We start from the raw sequence: 21,679 nt of genomic DNA, 5'->3' as shown, positions 1-21,679 counted from the left end.
GGGTTTGCTCTGCTCCTATTTAATATTGTTGTATAGACTTTGATATTGAATACTAGTTGTTATCTCCATATCCTTCTCTTGACAGCTTTAAAAATCATATCTGAAAAATTCAGTTATATCTAACGGTTAATTTCTTGACCGCCCAGACTCTTACTATGGATCACTTAATTTTCATGACACCTTATTTTTACGAGATAGCCATTGATTTTTGAGGCGCGAGACAAAATTTTCACAAATTGTGGTAATCGCTCTAAATAATGCTATGGAATATTAAACGCGAGAATTAATTTTTGTGATCACAATGTCTCGTGTAATTACGCGAAAATAAAGTTCTCGCGAATAAAAAGTGATTTATAGTAATAGTTTTAGAGGAACATGTACTTAAAATACCCAGATGGTAAGTTTTCGGCTTGGTGTAAAAAGCGGAGGATGGAGTCTCCAATTTGGATGGTCAGAGAGTGCAGGGGTGGAGCCTCTGGGGCTCGTTTCTCAAAAAGTCGTAGATTGGGCCTAAGTTAGTCCGACTAAGAAAGTTAAGCCAAAATTTAGACGGGCCTAAATCGCGTTTCAGAAAGCGGCGTAAGACTGGGCCTAAGACTAAGACCTCTCCGCTAGGTACTAAGCATGCGCAGATCGTATTTCATTTGGTTTAGAGACTACAATGACATGTGGCGGATCAAATTAATATCACACTTAAACTTAACAGAAGTTAAGGATACACCAAAGGCTTTTTTTCAAGATTTTTGTCAATTTTGAGATTTTTGGCTAAAAAAAACAATGCTAATCACTGTTTTATAATGCATGAAAAATTCTTGCTGATTATCAAATGGTTTTCTAATTATTTAACAATAATCAAACATAAACACTAACACATGTGAATGTGCCGTTATTGAAGCTTCTGATTTGGTCTGTAACTGCCTGCTTCTGAAAGGAGCAATAAATCACTGTTACCACTTGGGGAATTCTTCACTAGCCACACAGAGGTTATCAGTAATCAAACTACAGGGACTCTAGATTTAGGGAAGGAGATCTAACAGGTCACTAATGACCATGAAATAGGAGGTGGAGCTTAGCTCTTGCCATTTTGCCGGGAAATCTTTCTGATTCAGAATTGAACCTATTTTACTTCATTAAAAGCACCTAAATAAAGAATAGAACCTCCCATTCTTGTGAATATGCATAGGAAATATGGATAAGTGACAGGTATCCAAAGCTGAATCTCCAAGGTGTAATATATTTCCAGCTTTGGCAGACTTTGTTGTGTAATGGGTTTTTGCCCTCTACTGTAAAGTAAGATCAGAAAGTTGGTGGTATTATTTGAAAGGATTCAGCTCCCTTATTTATTGACCAATTTCTCTGAAAACTGACCAGAATGCATCTCAAATGTGTGTTCAAACAAACGTATCTCAGATTTTTGATACCTTGCTCAGTTCTCGAATTATTGGGGGAAATGTAGAAATGGGCTAATAAACTGGTTACATTGAAAGACAAATGGATGTAACTTTTGAATAAGAAGATTTATCAAAAATGTGAGATACGGTTTTAAAGTTCAATCTTTAATCTACATTGAGGCAAAATTTTGACTTTGAGAGGTGGAATACAAAAAAGTTGATTTATAAAATATAAATGCACTAATATTTACATTAAAATATTAATAATTTTTTAATAAGATAAAAATGATAATTTAAATTAGGATCAGTAAATAGTGAATTTATTAAGCTTTCAAATGATATATACTTTTAATATGTTATCTTTGTTAATGAAAGAATTACAAGCAATTTAAATTTTGCCCTTTGGAAACCTTTGGTGTATCCTTAAGCACAGAGAGCATGTGCAACGCATGTAGTTTTCTCTCTTCGCCATTTTTCAAACAGATATAAAACGCAATCCTATCCATATATTCAAGGTCAAAAAATGAACTATTTTCGTATGCTCAGATAAATTTTAAAACTAAAAATATACATAGGTTCAAATTGCATTAGGAAGACATAAACATGTACATATGATTGTGATATTTTGCTAAACAAATCTACAGTAAAACTCAAACGATGTGTATAGCATACTTACTTGCGAAAATAGGAATAATTCAAGCATAGAGTTATTTAAGTAATTTTCCTTTGAGTATAAGCCATATTAATTGTTGCCCTTTCTCTTCTGTTTTGCATTAAATAATTACACAATAAACAGTGGTATAAAGGGCCGGCGCAAGCTTGTAGCAACCATTAAATGTCCAAGTCAAAAACCTAATTAATTGTCCAAAACATGGAATTTGCCAGAGCTCGTCCTTTCTGCAACAACCGAGGGGGGGGGCATATGAAGGAAAATTTACTACAGCGAAAATACTAGAATGTGGAGGACAGGAGCAACCGACCCCACCACATCCTACGGGCCCATAGAACATTTTATAGTTAGGAAATAATTTAATGCATTATTACAGTGTAAATATGTATAAGAGATTTTTGGAAGTATCAGTTGTATTGAATTTATAATTAAATGACATAATTATCGACTCTAACTTCATTAACATTAATTATTTTCATTCAAGCTGAAACATGTATTATATTATTATATTACACTTTTGAGATACATTATTTCATTGTATGACATCGATAAATTACACAATATAATTATATAAATTACTGACATATAATCACTCTGGAGCATATTTATTTAGATCGGGAAAGGTACATATTTTAAAATCACCCTCTTTTTCTTAAATCTAGCAATTCCTTTTCAATTTCCATTATGAGTGTGATCATACAATATTTCTTTATAGATGCAGGATTTAATCTAGATTCAAAGATGCTTAAAAGTCAAAATTTTCATACTAATAAATACCGGTAGTTTTTTTTTTTTTTGTTATTCAACAAAATCTCTTCTACTCTGTCTCTCATTAACAATAAAACATTTTTAACATTTTAATGATCACTTTCTCTTTTCAAATGCACGTAATGTAAAGTATTTATCTGTTCAAAAATTGATCAAAAAGACACTTTCAAGCAGAATTCGTCTCAGATTATTAAGTTTTTTTTTTTTTAATTTTTTAAATTGAAAGGCCCATTTGCACATATTCCCTCCTAACAGTGACTCCTTTGAAATTAGGAATGGACAGTATTATGAACAAAATATTTATTAATACTGGAACATTTTACAAATTCACATTTTTCTGTTCTATTAATGTTATATTTAAGTAAATGGGAAATAAAGATGCATGAACTAAAGTTAAGGTGCATAAATTATCGTAGTTGGATGGCAAAGATACCGATTATTTTTAATTATCTAAATAAACATCGTTTTTTAAATACATTGTTTGAGGATTTTATTGAAACACCGGTATGCATTTCAAAACAAAAAAAATATATCCGCGGGGGTGGGAGCGGGGTTGCGGTATTGTTCAACAAAATATGACAGTGCACGAAGAGAAAAACTGAAATTGCAGGTCAACATAATTTTTAACAGAAGCAATATGACGGCGGAAAAGTGGGAGGATTTGCAACCCCTCCCCCACCCTTGGTGAGCCTGTTATTTTTAAGCTCTGGTACTTCTTAAATTCTTACCCAATTTCATTTTAAATTCTTAGTTATAAATTTCTAGTTGATCCCACCTCTTACGGAAAAAATCTTGCGGGATTTTATTATCTTTCTATTTTCCTCCATAATAATAATATACACTTTGTTGAATACTTTACGTTTTTTGGCATATCATAAATATGTAATTATGCATATGAATAGATATTATATCGTATACATATAAAAATAATTAGTCTTTTAACTCATTGTGATAAAAGCACTTGCCACTTTTTCCAAGTTATATACAGACTAAGCACTTACGCCTACTCACGAGCAGGCCTAGATATAAACCCAAATTTAGTTTCGACTAAGTCTCCGCCGTTTTGTGAAACGCTACTTAGTCCGATTCTCGGGTTTAGTCACTGATTTAGTCCGGACTCAGCTTACGACTGGTCGTAGGCCTTTTTGAGAAACGAGCCCCTGGTGTCAATTTTAATATTTTTGCATGTTTTATCTTTCATTCATTTTAGAAACTGAATTAAACTGGGTTGTTTGTAGAGCTCTCCGTCAGTGAAAAAAAGTACCTGTAACAATTAATTACCGAGTCTAGATATATCCTAAAATTTTACTGCAGATAAATATGTCTTGCATTACATATTGCAGATCACTTTGTCTGCAGATTATCACTTGTCTGAAAGTATATATCACATTGCTGAAAAGTCTTGGGTATGTGTAAACCACGAAACGAATAAGCAATAAAAATGTCAACTGCATGTGAAATTTAGCAGAAAAGTGCTTCTTTACACAAATGTTTCTGTTTTTTTAAAAGTTTTCCCTGGGGGTGGAAGTGATCTAGCCCATAGCATTTAACTTTTTGCTCTTCATATATTTGATACCTATACTAATAAAATCTGTCAAGACTGCGAGATAGCAGTGTTCATTTAGTCAATTTCAAAGGAATCATTTTTGAATTGTTTGGATAATGTTACATTCAAACAAGTTCTCACGAATAACGGAAAATGAGATGACAGATCTAATAAGCACATGCTAAATTTACAACGAGCACAATGCTCCACCTCCTGCATCATCTAACTCAAGAGACTCCACCCTTTGCACTCTCTGACCCTCCATTTCGGAGACTCTATCCTCCGCATTTTACACCAAGCCTAAGTTTTCCTGGTAGTGTAGGCTACAGATTTGGATATAAATATTTGTTTTGTTATTGTAGTTAATTCAAAAGAGCTCCCTTAAGTTTTTGACAACATTCATTTCATTTAAATGTTCAGCTCTATTTATTAATATTACATAGACATGTTTACTAATTTTAACTAGAAGGAACACCCCCCCCCCCCCCCTTGCAAAAAAGATCCGTTTGTAGGTTATGATACATTTATACCTTATACTAGTACATGCACTCGATTTGGCTTATTTTCAATCTTATGCATTTAAGGAAGAAAACCTTTCAGGATCTTTTTTAAATAATTGGTAAGAAAATGATGTCGTTTCTCGGAAGAAATTGACAGGATATCACACAATTTGCAAGGGATTAAATATTTATTTAAGATATAACATTAGTCTTTAAGGTAAAATTAAAATTTTTGAAGAAAATTAAAAAAGAAGGTGAAGATAGGGATCTCATTAAAACTCAACACTTATGTAAACAGGGAATAAACACGTACACTCGGGAATTCAAGAGATTTTTAAGAGGTGGGAGCAGGTGCTGAGGAGTTCCTTTATCATGATAAGTTGAGAATAATCATGCACCCTAATTCTACCAGGTAAAAAATTGATTTAACATTTCATGTGATAGGTAGCCCCACATGCTTCATCATGTTGCAAATTAAGCCATAGAATCGAGATGTTTAGTTCTTAAGGTTTGTGGTCTTAGTAGCAACAATATGTTAATTATAAAACAAGGCCAGAGAATGCTTTAGGAGAAGGTAGGAAGCTTCTAAAACAAGTTTATAAAACAAGAAAATCTTTTGTTTCGTTTAGTTCCAGAGTCAATGAAATATCTTTTTCAGCAAATAAAATCTAGTAAAATACTTATATAGTTAGACCATACACTGAACTTTCCACGAATCTTTTCGTTTTTGCAAACATAATGAAGCACATGGCGGGTGTGACCGATTGACAGGGGATTATTACTTCTCCGTGGCACCTGATCCCACCTTTGTAATTAAATAGGCCCCCGTGTTTGCTCTGTTATTGATTTTTATTATATAAAGTGACTAAAACTCCATGTTTCACATTTATTTCTATAATATAGCAATCGACAGGGAAAATATGAAATGCGTTGAGCAATTATTTGTGTTATTTAAGGGAACCTTAATTATTTATCATGCATATAAAAAGAAAATGTATGAGAAAACAGATATCCCCAGACTTCGAGCACTTTAGATCTTTGAAAATTATCCACTGGAATTTAAAACTGTATTATTGTTAAACTCTCTTTGTCCAAGTGCATGCATTATTATTTTTGTAAATTTTTTCACAGGCTACAAAGGGATCTCTGAATTAAAACGCTGGTTTTTCCTCGTTCGAACAATAGACAGTTGCATGAATGTCACGCACATACGAGATGCCTTATGCAGCGAAAATACTCTTGTGTCACCTTCCGATTTGTTGGGTCATTTGGTAAGATCTGTATCGGCTTTTAGGTGTGTGTTAGGTGTCAATGAGATTTTTAAGCTCGTTTTCTAGATCCCCACACAATACCGAACTAATTTGAATGTTAAATGCTTAAAAAGAATTTATTTAAAGATGTTTTTTTTTTGTTAAATGAATGGTCTTGACTAAAATTTCCTGTTTACAGAACTTTTTGAATGTAAAAAAAAAATCTACTTGTAGTATGACTTCTTGAAAAAAAATATTACAATGCCTATCCTTGATATTCATATATTTGAAGTGAAAATGGATCACTGAGTCCGTTTTGTTTCCAAAAAGGATTCTTGACTTCGACACAACTGTAACTCCACCCGGAAGTTAAATCGTATTTGTTTTTGTAATTTAAGTAAATTTGAAATTAATACTAGCAAGAGATTCATAGGCCAACGCTAACCTGAGTTACCTTAAGCTTGATCCTGCTGTTCTTCTCTGGGTTTCCCCTTTGTAATACCTATTGTGTCCCCCGGGGGTAATGATTTGAACACTAATTAAACTCACTACCTCAAGATGCTTTAACATACATACCTTTCAGATTTTCTGGCCCAGTATTTTTGAGAAGATAATCAATAACCCAACCATATTTTTGTTTACTAGTATTCTTGATTATATTTCCTTATAAGGTACGATATATCCTGGTGAGCTCGAGATTAAAGGTATCACAGAGTCTGACACATCTGTTTCATACTTGGATATTTTACTTGATGAAAGACGTTAATTGTAATATAACAACCAAGCTTTACGATAAACGTGATGGCATTAACTTTTCTATCGTCAACTTCCCTTACTTATGCAGCAATATACCTTCATCACCTGCATACGGAGTCTATATATCTCAGTTGATTCGATACGCAAGAGCATGCTCTACGTATGAACAATTTCTAATTATTAACAAGCAATTTGACGAAACAAGAATATCATCAGTCTCGTTTAAAGTCATCATTTCGAAAGTTCTATGGCTGATACAATGACCTTGTCAGCAAATACAATTTATCATTGAGACAAATGCTGACTGACGTTTTTCATACTTATTGATAGTCCATTATTTATACACTGAATTGACGTCGGATTTTTCCGTTATTTCCCGAACATGACAAGGAGCACACGGCGGGTGTGACCGGTCAGCTGGGGGTGCTCACTCCTCCTTGACACCTGATCCCACCTCTGTTTCGGAGGTCCGTGTTTGCTCTGCTCCTGTTTTGTATTGTTTTATGGACTTTGCTGTTGAATACTGTTCGCTATCTCCATATCCTTCTTGTAAGGGGCATGATCCTTCATTTCAACATTTAAAACTCCCCTTTGCTTAAGAATGCTTTGTAGCAACTTTGGTTAGAATTGGCCCAGTGGTTTAAAGAAGAAGATTAATTAACGAACACTGAAACAAATAGCTAGTAATTAAAGTCACTAAGAAGACTTGTAAATTTACTGCCCATACAATCCCTACCTTAGGAGTAGTTTTACTTGGCATTGAGTAGATTGATTGATTGATTGATTGATTATATGTTGTTTAACGCCCCTCTCAAGAATTTTTCACTCTTATGGAGACGCCACCACTTGCCGGTGGAGGGCTACAAATTTTGTCCTATGCTCGGCACTCAGGGCCTTTGAGCAGTGAGGGATCTTTTTCGTGCCAGCACCTACTGCGACACGGGGCCTCGGTTTATACGATCTCATCCGAAGGACCGGTCTCCACGTCCCACAGTGGGATTCGCACCCGCGACGTAAGGATTGACTCCTTACTTCGCGACTCTAGAGCAGACGCTCTAACCACTGCGCCACGCGGGCGACGTATTGAGTAGACACCGTTAGTAAATCTAAAATTAATAAGTTACTTTCACTAAGTTAGTTGGTATCTATACGACCCCCACTCCACGTGACACCTACTACTCACTATCGTAGCTAATATAGTAATAATATATTTTACAGAAAACAGAATAATTACTAATCACGATGAATGCTTTACTAGGCACATTAGTTAAATTACCTAGGTATTTCTTTCAGTGAAAAGCATGCAGAAGACGGGCGGACAGCTCGACAAACCGATACACAACGGATGATCAGAAAAGCTCATGTAACAGAGTTTAAAGTGGCTTTGTCTTGTATATAGTGAGGCCACGCTCCTACTAGCACTTGCTAGTGTGTTAATCCTTTAGCTCAGTCGGTAGAGCGTTGGATTTTAAATTTGAGGGTTGTAGGTTCGATCCACAGTATGGACACCCCCTAGCTAATCGGTCATATAGGCGCCCTACTACAAAACCCACATGGTAAGTGGTGTTTATAGAGTCTCGTGTGTGAGATTTTCTTAGGGGTAAGAAATCTTAAGAAAAAGAAGAAGAAGTGTAACAGAGTTTAAAGTGGCTTTGTATTGTATATAGCGAGGCCACGCTTCTACTAGCACTAGCTAGTGGATTAACCCTTTAGCTCAGTCGGAGGAGCGTTTGATTTTAAATTTGAAGGTTGTAGGTTCGAGCCACAGTGTGGACACCCCCTAGCTAATCGGTCATACTCACTTGGGCTTTAAGCTCGGCTGAACTAAAATAAATAGTATCCAAGCACCATTAATTGATTTCCTAACACTTCCTTTAAAACATCAGAGTCTAATAATTTCCTCAATTCAAGCTTCCTTTGTCCATGTACAGGCCCTGATTAAGATTCCTGGAGAAATGCTAATGGAATTGTAAAAGAATAAGTCCACGCATCTTTTAATTATGGAAAACAGTAGAGTATGTATAGAAAGCCGTAGAGTACCACCAGATTATAATTATTTTTATTAATATTTTCCATAAAATCGACTGAAAACTTAGCTTATTATTGTATACTTTCATGTAAATTAGTTGAATCTGATTGGTCGAGAAACATTTGTTAAAAAACACTATTACCCGCTGAATAATGAAGCCACGCCCTCCACAGTAGCAACAGTCAACAGTGTTTGACGACGGATGATATTCCAAAAAAATAGCGACTGCGCAGAATTTATGCGCGCACGGTTCACTGTTATATGTATTTGCTGCGCCTCGGTTGACAATAGTTTTCTTGGTGTGAAAATTTTTCAATGTTACATCCAACTACATGCAATATTTATTATATTATACTTAATGTTCTATACAAATACATATAACAGTGAATTCTGGCACCCTCATTTCAACCTCATAATAAGTCAGGCCATGCAATGTTTTTAGAGAGTGCACTTTTCAACGTGGCGGAAGCGATGTGCTTACACGTTTGGAATAACTCGGGATTCAGATATGTAAATATTTATGTGCTGTCGATATTTATAAACTAAGGACGTATTGAATATCGTCCACATAACTCTGTGCAGTAGCGTGGAATTCTACAACTATTATAAAGTACGTATAAGCTAATTTTTTATGTTTAATTAAAGAAGCAAATGGGTTTAACATGTGTTATATATAAGTTTTTTCTCCTGCATATATTGAATATATGCCAGCAGAGTGCAGATGCAGATCATGTATAAGCGGCAGGTTTACAATTTTAACATGTTATACTCCCTCAGGTATTTTTTGAAATATTGAAAATAGATATATTTCCATTTCTATGAAACTACATGTATTTGAGAGTTAGTAGTGATTTGATTTATTGACAATTGGCAATACGTCGTCGATATATAAATACAGCCTTTTGATTAGGTCGATTCATAGATATATCGACTTAATTCACAGAAAAGCATGTCGACACCCACTGTGTGCTCCTTGTCAGGATTGAGAAATAACGAGAAAATCCGTCGACAATATTCAGTATGTAAATACTAGTATTAATAGCCAAACAGTAGGAAAGACACCAGTCAGCATTTGAGTTAAAGGCATGAATACAACATGCAGTATGTTTGCTAATAACAGGCTTTTTTACTGTACTATGTTTGCGCATCAAAACATACATTTAAAAGTATGAAACAATTCCTTGACTTTCTTGTCATTGATCTAGTATACCAGGTATATTCAGTACAGAGAATGGATCTTAAATCGATCACTTGAAAAGCTATTCATTAGTATAAATATAAATAAAAGAGCGATATGTTAAAGCAATTTTTTAATTTTTTTACAGTTACAAGTGAACGATGAGTGATGAAAAGGCAGAAAAAATGGTCCAAGATGCAGTTCGTTGAAGTCAATGCATAAATGTGGTCGCTGTTCAATGTAGAAGTTGTGGTCTTAATCTTTGCAGAGATTGTAGAAACAAACATTTAGAAAATGAAGCATTGAAGCATGAAATTGACCTGTACAAGCAACAAGCCTCCTCTCCAGACAAATGTACTGATCATTCTCAAGAAAATGTCCTGTACTGTCAAGATTGCACAGTTCCTATTTGCTTTCAGTGTCTTTTGGGAAACCATGAGGGACACAGAAGTGTAAACTTGTCCAAAATCACCTCAGCAACTCAAAGCGCCGTCCAAAGCGACTTACTGGAATTAAGGCACTTCAAAAATGAATACGAAAATGTTGTGCAGAAAATGATAGAAAAATTTTTTGAGTATGCAGATCACAGTAAAAAAGAAGCAGTTGAGGAAAACTTGGCATGAGAAAGTTGATGTCACGATAGACAATTCAAAAAGAATTTGGATGTCATGGTGAGAAAGGACAAGAAACACATGGAAGATAGTATTGAAGAAATGCAAGCAATGTTAAAGCATGTGGAGAACTGCATTCAGGAAAACGAGAAACTTTTGAAAGATAACAAAGTCTTGAATCTCCTTAAGTACGAATCTATGGTCGAGGAATTGCGACTTGTTCCTAGTAGAATAGTCGTCCTACCGCCAAAAATAATGCCCTCAGATATTTCAGAAGAACAGATTATAAGCCAGCTTTTGACAGTCAAACCCTCCAATAGAACAACTTTACCAGAATTTGCGATTAGCAAAACCTGTGGGGTATCGGCAGTAGCGGCCCGCATGTTACTGGAAGGACCAGAACCTTTAGCTATTATAAAAATCAACAGCGGAAAATTAAAAGGAATTTGTTGTAAAGCAACAAAGGGGGTGTGGGTTTATGGAGATGATGGAAACCTCAAGCAGTATGACAAACATGTCACTCTGCTGAAGTCCATAGCGGCGATTTCGGGAAGTAGTCAGAAAGACATTGCGGTTAACAAAAACGGCAATGTTGCTTTTTCACACATCACGGATGAATGTGTTGAATTACTAGTTGTCGGAGAAGACTGCATCGAGAAGATGATAGAATTGACTGTCTGGATTCTATTTGGTCTTTACTTCAACACAGAGGACGACTTTATGTCTGCAAGCGACGAAACGACTACTCCGAGGCCAAGATTGGCATATTTTCTGAAGGCAAATTGAGGAAAGAAATTCAATTTGATGATAATTATAAGGCACTGTTTTCTGTAGGCCAGAACAACAAGTATGTCACCGAAAATGGAAACGGGGACAATTGTGTTTCCGACTGGAACGCCTCTGCTGTCGTCATAACCAAGAAATCCGGAGAATTCCGATTTCGTTACACCGGAAGTCTCTCTCGCAGCTATAAGAATTCTTTCCACATGGAATAGATACTGACAACTTTTGTCGTATTCTTGTTGTTGATCGCGACAATAATTGTGTCCACGTGGTTGACAGGAACGGGAAGTTCTTACGCAACATCAACTGCAGTTTGAAAGTCCCCTTCGTTCTTAGCATTGATGGTGACGAAAACCTCTGGATTGGTGAGAGCAGTGAATCGTGCATCAAAATTTTTAAGTATTTGGATTGATACAGAAAAAAAGTAACTTTGATAAAGATATTCATTATTAGTCTCCAATTTTTTTTATCTTTATCTTGCATTTATGTTTTCAGTTTGAGTATGCAGTATGCACACACAAGTGTTTTCATTTTTCATAAGATGTTTTCGATTGATTGAGTAGGGGTTACGTTTCTTTAAATGGTGAGATGTTAACGTTAAATGTATACACGTCTTGGTGGTATTTTGCACGATTTCACCTAACTGGGTGTCCAGGGAGCAGTTAAGGACAAATTACTAGTATACCATTTCTATTTTAACATCTTGCATATTACAACTTAAGTCGTGATTATATAATTAAGCTGAATAAATTTAATCGTATGGATTTTTTTTTAATTTTTCAATTAAAGTTTCTCAATCATGGGATTTAAAGTCCAAAAGAAATGTAAAGACTACATTATTTAGGTTGGTTACAGGATGAAGTTAATTATGGACATGGTAAAAAGTGTACACTTTTATTTTTATATTTTTAAAGTTGAATACGATTTTTAAAAGTCGCTAAATCCGACACAGGCACATATTATCTTACACAATAAAAGTACTTCAATACATAAATAATATAAATAAAAAATAAATATAAATAAATAACAATTACAAAGTTAGTTTTAGCTTAAAATGAATATATTTTCAATTAAGTTTGCTACATGTACTACGTTGAAACCCCTAGATTGATTTATTTAGTTGTACAGTGTGCATGTATAGGACATAATAAATAATGAGGGAATTTTGTCATATTTAGCAACATCTTTCAGATGTCAGAAATGTAGTACTCAAATAGCAAGGTATTAGCATTTTTATAGAAATAAAAAAAATAACACTAAAGCATACTTTTATAGATATTTAATAGGCCAGAACAAGAAATACATTATCTTATGCATTGTTAAATATTTTAAATAGGAATGCTGTAGTATCCTCTTATTTTTCAATCACGTGAGACGTCAAAAATGGGATCCCGTCTGGTGTACGAACCCATCTCGTGGTCTGAGTGTCAGGGTCTTCTTCGTACACCCAGCCTGTAACTGTAAAACGACAATAAAATAAACCAATATGTAACTAATAATATACACCCAGCCTGTAACTTTAAACGATAATAATAAAGACCCAGTCTGTAACTGTATAAGGATAATAATATAAACCAAACTTGTAACTGCACAATGATAATAATATAGACCCACAGCCTTCAGATATCTCACAACAAAACTTTATTATAATCTTGATGACTGACTTTTCAATCGTCAACGTCCCTTACTTATGCAGCAATATACCTTAGTCATCTGTATACGGAGTTTATATCTCTCTGTTGATTCGATACGGTAGAGTATGTTCTACGCACGAACAATTTCTAAAACGATTTAAGTTTTTGACATACAAATTGATGAAAAAAGAATATCAGCAATCATATTTTTTGAAAGTCATCATTTTGTAACTTCTATGATCAATACAATGACCTTGACAGCTAATATATTTGCATTAAGTCAAATGCTGACTGATTTTTTTATACTGGTTGTTAGGGCATTTTTTACACACTGAGTTTTCCACGGATTTTTCCCTTATTTTCCAATCATGACAATGAGCACATGGCGGAAGTCACCGGTCTGCAGGAGATGCTCACTCCTCCATGGCACCTTATTTCACCTCTGATATTTTGGAGGTCCGTATGTGCTCTGCTCCTATTTTGTAATAATTGATGGAGTTTGAAGCTTGAATACTGTTCGTTATCTCCACAGATTTCATGCTTTTCGTAATCTTTTCATATTTCTGAAATGGTTCAAACATATAAAACTTTGTCTATGCTTCTTCTCTGTTGCCCTCCCTGCCCCCCTTCAAGATGTCTATTTCAGGTTTGGGTTGGGTAGGGGGATGACATCCCTCACCCAACTTTGTTCTCAACATAACCTGATGCCCCCCTTTCCCCCCCCCCCCCCCGAGTTTGGAGAGTTCCCCACTTTTTTCTTGCAGTTTTAGCTCACCTGAGCCGAAGGCTCAAGTTAGCTTTTCTGATCAAAATTTGTCAGTTGTCTGTCATCGTCGTTTTCGTTTACTTTTCACATTTTCATCTTCTTCTTAAGAACCACTGGGCCAATTTCTACCAAACTTGTTACAAAATATCCTTGGGTAAAGGGGATTCAAGTTTGTTGAAATTAAGGGTCATGCCCTTTTCCAAGGGGAGATAATTATGAATTAGAGAAAAATTAATGGCACATTTTTCGATATTTTTCTGTAGAATAACACAAACCATATTCAACACCAAAAGAGTCCATAATTATGTGATATTATACTTGTATTTATTGTATTGTATTTATACAGACGGTGTCGTTTATTTTAGATATAAATATACAAAGGCTTTTCAAGATTTTAAATTTGTCGATGACATAATTTCACAAAACTTAAGTGTATTTGGCGTTTTACAGTATCTGGGTTTTAAAAGATTCTTTCTGATACTATTCAATGTTTTACATTCTAAAATGAAATGAAATTCGTCTGCTATTCGCCTTGTATTACACAATTTACAAACTCTTTTATTTAATGGAATATTTGACCATCTACCAGTTTGAATTGGGGGTGGTGGTGGTTTGAGGTTCTAAATTTTATTGATATTTTTTGGAGTTTACAAGGTAAAATACTTAGATATTTTTCAAATCCAAAATCATTCTTAAAAATTTTGTACATTTGATCTTTTGATGAGTTATTAATATTACTATGCCATATTTCAATAAACTGATCTCTTAATCTTTGCTTCACTCTGCAAGTATCCAATTTCTGTCAATGGAACTTTGGTCATACCAAATGTTAGAGAACCCACAAGAGGTTAAAATTTTATAAATGAAATCTACTCATGGGTTTTTTGGACCTCCTTGTAAATATTGAGAACATAGGTATTTATTAGGGATGTCAAATCGGTCAATTTTTAATACTCGGTTACTCGGACGTTTTTCCGATCGAGTAACCGGGTACTCGGTAAGAGTCTAAATAAATATGAACAAGTTAATTGATGACTGTAAAACAGTGTAAACTCTTGTAGAAATAAAACCACATGGTCTGATGGGAGGTTTACCCGTAAAGTGTTTCTGTTGTAACAATTATGACTACTTTGTGCCCGACGAAAGTTAAACTTATTTTTTTTAAAGTTCAATTTACTTATCAGATAAATACGACAAATGAAATCATAAATGGTTCACGATGTTTTTGTTTTTTTTTTTTAAATCTGTTCCGTAATTGTTATGTAACTCTTTGATGCGTTTGACGTCGAAGTGATCAGTCGTCAGAACTACATATACAGTATCAACTTGATCAAGTTCTCCTATAGGCCCCTAACAGAGCGGATTTACGATCTTCGTACACTTGTCAATCCTAAATTTCATAGAATTACGAGACGGTATGTTGAAGTTTGGTGCAACGATGGACATCAGTTTTTTTAAAGCCTTTGCCTTCAACAATTTGTATTAATTGGCATGTAATCAAACGCATCCATATCAACAAACGCACGTGCAATATCGTCTGTCTCTTTCCTCGAGAATTCACGGCTTCTTATAGAATTGATAAAATTATCTAATTTTATTAAACATAAAAGACCTTAAACGATGTTCAATGAAAACAAATAATTAAGGCAAACTTAACATAAGGGTAGAAGACAACCGAAGGTGAGAAAAGCCGGGTAGGAAGCAGGTGCTTGGTCACGGTAATTACTGTATAAACACTGCCACAGGCGAAAACGGTAATTTAGATGAGTAGGAAACCCTAATTACTGCATGTAAAAGTGCAATGAACATTTTACGTTTTAACACCGATATTTTAATGCATTAATAAATAAGCTTAAAAATATATAAAAACAAAAAAAATATAACCGAGTACCGATTTTAGTATTCGATACTAGGACGTTCGATCGAGTACCCGGTTAACCGGGTACTCGTTGACATCCCTAGTATTTATACAAAACACAAACTATTTAGTTTTCTGAAGAATTCGGGGTAAGCAATTTTAACCAGTAGGAGACAATTCTTGTAAAAATAAAAATATACAATGGGAATTGCCCAGTCTCCCCATACACAATATACGAGGGCGTACTACTCTTTAAATGGAAAATATGTATTAAAAATGTTAAATGTACACGTTCAATGATGTCAACGTTTTCATAACCCCTTTCATAGCCATAAGTCAAAATTGGAACAATAACTTTATCAAAAAGATCTAACTGACATTCAGTTCGTAAGTCAAATTGTCTTATCTTCCTTATTACACCATACATTGCTTTCTGTGCTTGTTCACATACATGTTTTTGGCCTTACAAAATGAGCCTTAGCGTGAAAATATCATCCCAAGATACTTAAATATTTTTACATTTTCAATTGCATTATTATTGTAAAAAAATACCTTTTTTGACATTGGTCCTTTAGAAAACACTAGAATGTTTGTCTTACTAACATTAACATTGAGTTTCCATTGTGAACAATACAAATAAAAATCATATAGAGCCTTTTGCAAATCTACATCTGTTTCAGCCATGATAACAGTATCGTCTGCATATAACAAAATGAAAAGCTTAAGATACACATATAATTCTTCTTTAATAGCATCAGTTATACTTTGTAGACCAATAATACCTCTGTCGGAGAGAAACTCTCCCAGGTCATTAATATATAATCTGTGGTTGTACCATTCAAATTTATCATAGATTTAATTTCAATATACATATTTTTGATGAAGGTAAAACATTTGCCACTGACTCCACTCTTTAATAGCTTATGCCACAATCCAAATCTCCAAACCGTATCAAAAGCTTGTTTAAAGTCAATAAATGCGCAGAAAAGTTTCTTCTCTCTTTGAAAAAAAAATCTGACATAAAAACTGTAAGGTAACTATATGATCTAAGGTTGAGTACCCTTTTCTAAACCCTGTTTGACTCTCATTATTAAAATTTAAATCTTCAGCAAATGTTTCTAATCGTGTGCATAAAATACTTGTAAATAATTTTCCTAAACAGCTCAATAATGTTATGGGTCGATAATTTTCTGGTTGTGTTGGGTCACCTTTATTTTTATATATAGGTTTAACAATGCCAATCAACCATTCATCCGGTACGGTACCTGAGTCAAATATTAAATTGACCAGTTTTCTGTAAACGGGTAGAAATATAGTAATTGCTGAAGTTATATGTTCATTAAACACTTTGTCAAAACCACATGCTTTGTTATTTTTAAGCTTTTTGACACTTTTCAGTATTTCTTCATCACTGATAGCACAATTCAGGATATCAACTGAGAAATCATTTGAGAAACTCATTACATTTTCTTGTTCATCTAAGTTATCAGGAGCAAAATTACAATTATTATCTTCATTCATATCTTTCAAAAGATTATACATGTCATTTATATATACCAGTATATATCAACAGCACATTTCTTATTTTTATCAGATCTATTCAAAATTTTCCAATAATCTTTGGGATTTGTAGAATGCAAGTCTTTGAGGTTTTTTTGGCAATATTCTTTCTATCATTTTTGATGCTCTCATCCATTGTTTTCTTCTACATTTTACTCATAACATTCAAATTACACTTGTTTCCGGCCGATTTATTTCGATATACATACGTTTAGCGAGATGAAACTTTTTCTAGCGTTTCTACTGTCCGGATTAAACCATTGTTTATTACAATTATTATCAACCCCAGCCCTTCTATCTTTATGATATCAAAATGTTTTTTTTTTTTGCTGCACTAAAGAACACGTCACATAGTATCGCGTGTTACAAGGTTGATCTTTTCCTTTGTTACATGAGTATTATCACCACCTAATTCATCAAGCTTACTTTCAATGTTATTTACAGCAAGTGTTTCAATAATACAACAGATTTCCGCTGATTTGTTAGGACACCATAATTTTACACCTGAGTGATTTACACCCGTGTCATTTAAAATAACACTCTTACAACTAGATAAAGATACTGATAAGGCATTATGTACATCAGAATAATTCGACAACATCAAAATCGGTAAACAAATCAAATTTGAATCTTTATCAAAGTTGAGAAACTCTTGTTCAATTTCTATAAAACAATCAGGGGAACATCTTCGCTAGCCAAGGGTTTCTGATACGAGTAGCGTATCAGAAACCCTTGGCTAGCGAAGATGTCAGGGGAAGAATATCTACTTCCTTTTATTTTTATCCCACGTACACTTAATGATAAAATTTTTACAATTATTTACACATTGAGCCTTACGGCTCTGAGTCTGTTCCTCCGCGCGTCCCTATTGTCGTCTGGCGATGATCTTTTGTTATTTATTGTTAGGACGTTGCAATCATTTCTTTTCTTCAAATCCAATAAAGTGGATAATAAGGCTAACAAAACCATTATGCATAAAAGTATTTTTTAAAAGATTAATCAATTAATAATATTCTGGGCAAAAGGAAAATATTTCATTTGATTTCTTCTGCATGTAGACGAGATGGACCAAAATTATATTTTTGGTGTTTTAAAGTGAACGATTTCGGAGAACTTCATCCACTAACAAAAAATCGTTCACTTTAAAACACCAAAAATATAATTTTGGTCCATCTCGTCTACATGCAGAAGAAATCAAATGAAATATTTTCCTTTTGCCCAGAATATTATTAATTGATTAATCTTTTAAAAAATACTTTTATGCATAATGGTCATATGTAGTTTTAACTTAAAAGTGGGTGAAGTGCTCCGAATTCTATGATTGGTTTGGAATAGAATGCTGGCGTCAGAACAGTGGACAATATGTAATAACTATAAAATAAACATTTTATTTCATACAATAATGCAAGTATATGCTTTTTTTTATTTATTAAAATTGTAAGAATGATACGGAAAGTTAATTACAGCAAAACTATTGCATCTATTTATATTTAACAAAATGTAAAATACAGGTAATTAGATATAATTGTATTAAATTTTATTAAATTTGTACCCAATTAGCTATATTGTACCCGATTAGTTCGAGCAATTGACCCAGTTCTTGGAAGTTCTTCTTTCATTTTAGTTTCTTAGTATTCATTTTTAACCGAAGATGCACATTAAAGCATTATTGCTTTTGATTCTTTTCTTTTGTTATGTAAAGTTTCAGTTTCGGAACCTTTCTCTCTGGCTGTAATTATATGTATGTATGTAAACTGGGTCATTGCTTTGTTAACATGGTAATTGAGCACCGTCCTCAAGTTTGATTTTAGTACCTTAAAGACTCGTGTGCCTAATAACTGTTGATATTTATGAATATTTGAATTTTAAATCTCGTATTAAGCAAATACTAGTAAAGGGAAAATGAAATCCAACTATCCCTCATTGTTCAATAATTCAAAAGTAAAAAATTAATTAAATATATTACAAGATCTGTATGTACTGGCCCCTACTGAGAAAGCAGGTCAATACATTGTCTATGTAAGGCTCATATCTGAATTGTATTTTAGAGGGATTGGGATAAAATTCTACAAATGCTATTGGTAATCCAACTTACTAGTATACCCATAGCTCCCTTTCAAAGAGGAACATCTTCCAATTTATATATCATTTTTCAATCTCATTAATATTCGCAGAAAACAAAATGAATATGAATTACAATATCTTTATTGGATTCCGAAACTTCACAAAAATCCTTACAATTAAAGAAAGACACATACCGAGTTTCAGTAAATGTTCTACCAAACGTTTGTCTTTACTACTCGCTAAAATATTGAGACTAATGAAAGAGAAAGTTTAAGAGCACCATGTAACAATATATTTGAAAATTGGGGTAAATCAGATGAGGATGCGTAAAAATTCTAAGGAATATTTGGAACATTTAAAATCAAATTTTTACCAAACCAACAGCATAAAAACTTACGACTTTTCAATATTATATACAACCATTCCCCACGATAAATTAAAGTCCAGGATTTACTTATCTGGTCATTTGCAAATCATTTTCTTAAAAATCAAATCTGATTGTACACACAAGAACTCTGAAGTTAATCAAAATATTTTTGATTGACAATATTTATACGGTTTCGTTAGATCAGGTCTTCCAACAATCTAAAAAGAATCCCATGGGTACCAATTGCGCCCCGTTATTTACAGACCTATTTTTGTAGAATTTGTTCAGAATATTTTACATGAAAAAATGAAAACACTCGCTATGGCCTTCAACTTAACATTTAGATATATTGACGGTGCATAGACAATTAATTATGGTTATTTGAATTCTTAAATTCTCATGTCGATGAGAAAGATAGTACAGCATTTAATCTCAAAGTCCATGAAACAATACAAAACAAGAGCAGAGCAAACACAGACCTCCGAAACATCAGAAGTTGGATCAGGTGCCATGGAAGAGTGAGCATCCCCTGCTGACTGGTCAAACCAATAAGTAAAAAAATGTTGATGCAGTTGAATAGCTCTCATCAGTGTGCATCAGCATATAAAATTTGAAACTAATTTAGGAAAAGTGAGGTCAAGGTCAAAGGAAAGGTCAAGGTCAAATGTTGATGCAGTTGAATAGCTCTCATCATTATGTATAAGCATATGAAGTTTGATAACACTGTCTTGAATGGTATCTTTAAAACTGAGCTAAACACTCATTAAAGAAAAGTGAGGTCAAAGGTCAAAAGAAAGATCAGGTCTAAAAATAGCTTTCATCAGTATGTATCAGCCTATGAAGTTTGATAGTACTGTCTTAAATGGTATCTTTAAAACTGAGCTAAACACTCAATTAAGAAAAATGAGGTAAAGGTCAAAGGAAAGGTCATGGTCAAATGTTGATGCAGTTGAATAGCTCTCATCATTATGTATAAGCATATGAAGTTTGATAACACTTTCTTGAATGGTATCTTTAAAAATGAGCTAAACGCTCATTTAAGAAAAGTGAGGTCAAGGTCAAAGGAAAGGTCATAGTCAAAAATGTTGATGTGGTAAAATTGGTCTCATCAATATATATCAACATATGAAATTTGATAACACTATCTTCAATGGTATCTTTAAAACTGAGCTAAACACTCATTAGAAAAGTGAGGGCATTGTCAAAGGATAGGTCAAGGTCAAAAAATGTTGATGCAGTTGCATAGCTCTCATCAATAACTATCACCCTATAAAGGTTGATGAAAATGTCTTTGATAGTTACTTTGAAACTGAGCTTTGAACTGAGCTTAACGCAAAGTGTGACAGAAGGACAGAAGGACGGAAGACGGACAGGACAAACACCATATTCATGGCGGGGCATAAAAATGTAATTTGATGGAACATGTGGAAACAGTAAGTAAAAAGCATATGGATCAAAATTAAAATAAAACATTCAAAGCAAAAAGCATTAAAGAGCTTTTGGACCATTTGAAATCAGAAGATTTTACAAAAACAGCTTAAAAACGACTTTTCAACTTTATACACAACAATTCCCCACGACAAATCAAAATCCAGGCTTTTTGATATCATTGACAGCTGCTTCTTCAATAAAAATGGAACTCGGAAATTTACTTACCTGGTCATTGGTCATTTGCAAAATTATTTTGTTAAAACAGATTCTGATTGCACACATAAGTACTCTGAAGTTGACATCAAGAAGATGCTTGAGTTTCTGATTGACAATATCTATGTGGTTTTTGGAGACCAACATTCAATTCCTACGTCGATACGATATATCCAGGAGAGCTTGAGATTAAAGACACACCAGAGTGTGTCACATCTGTTTCATACTTGGATATTTTACTGAAAAAGACGTAATTGGTAACCTAACAACCAAGTTATAGGACAAACGTGACGACTTTAACTTTT

At 33.8% G+C, this 21,679-nt stretch overlaps 1 protein-coding gene and 1 long non-coding RNA gene across 2 annotated transcripts; both read left to right on the top strand.

Moving 5' to 3' along the window:
- Positions 1 to 9,352: 9,352 nt before the first annotated feature.
- LOC134279398 (uncharacterized) lies at positions 9,353 to 10,616 on the top strand. The gene is made up of 2 exons (XR_009994624.1): positions 9,353 to 9,520; positions 10,236 to 10,616. It is a non-coding gene; the product is annotated as an uncharacterized LOC134279398 (long non-coding RNA).
- A 139-nt stretch (positions 10,617 to 10,755) lies between these two features.
- LOC134279404 (uncharacterized) lies at positions 10,756 to 11,484 on the top strand. Its single transcript, XM_062761797.1, has one exon. The coding sequence runs from the start codon at positions 10,756 to 10,758 to the stop codon at positions 11,482 to 11,484; it is 729 nt and encodes a 242-aa protein (XP_062617781.1).
- Positions 11,485 to 21,679: the final 10,195 nt, after the last annotated feature.

This window comes from Saccostrea cucullata, unplaced genomic scaffold (genome assembly GCF_032062105.1).
Source record: "Saccostrea cucullata isolate Sc308-1 unplaced genomic scaffold, CSIRO_AGI_Scuc_v1 ctg472, whole genome shotgun sequence".
NCBI classification, from domain to species: Eukaryota; Metazoa; Mollusca; class Bivalvia; order Ostreida; family Ostreidae; genus Saccostrea; species Saccostrea cuccullata.
The sequence above is the reverse complement of the archived record's forward strand: the minus strand, read 5'-3'. Positions and strand labels throughout refer to the sequence as shown.

Bases quoted from the DNA above. Each gene is read 5' to 3' on its own strand.
- LOC134279404 (XM_062761797.1), top strand. From the start codon at position 10,756: ATGGTGAGAAAGGACAAGAAACACATGGAAGATAGTATTGAAGAAATG.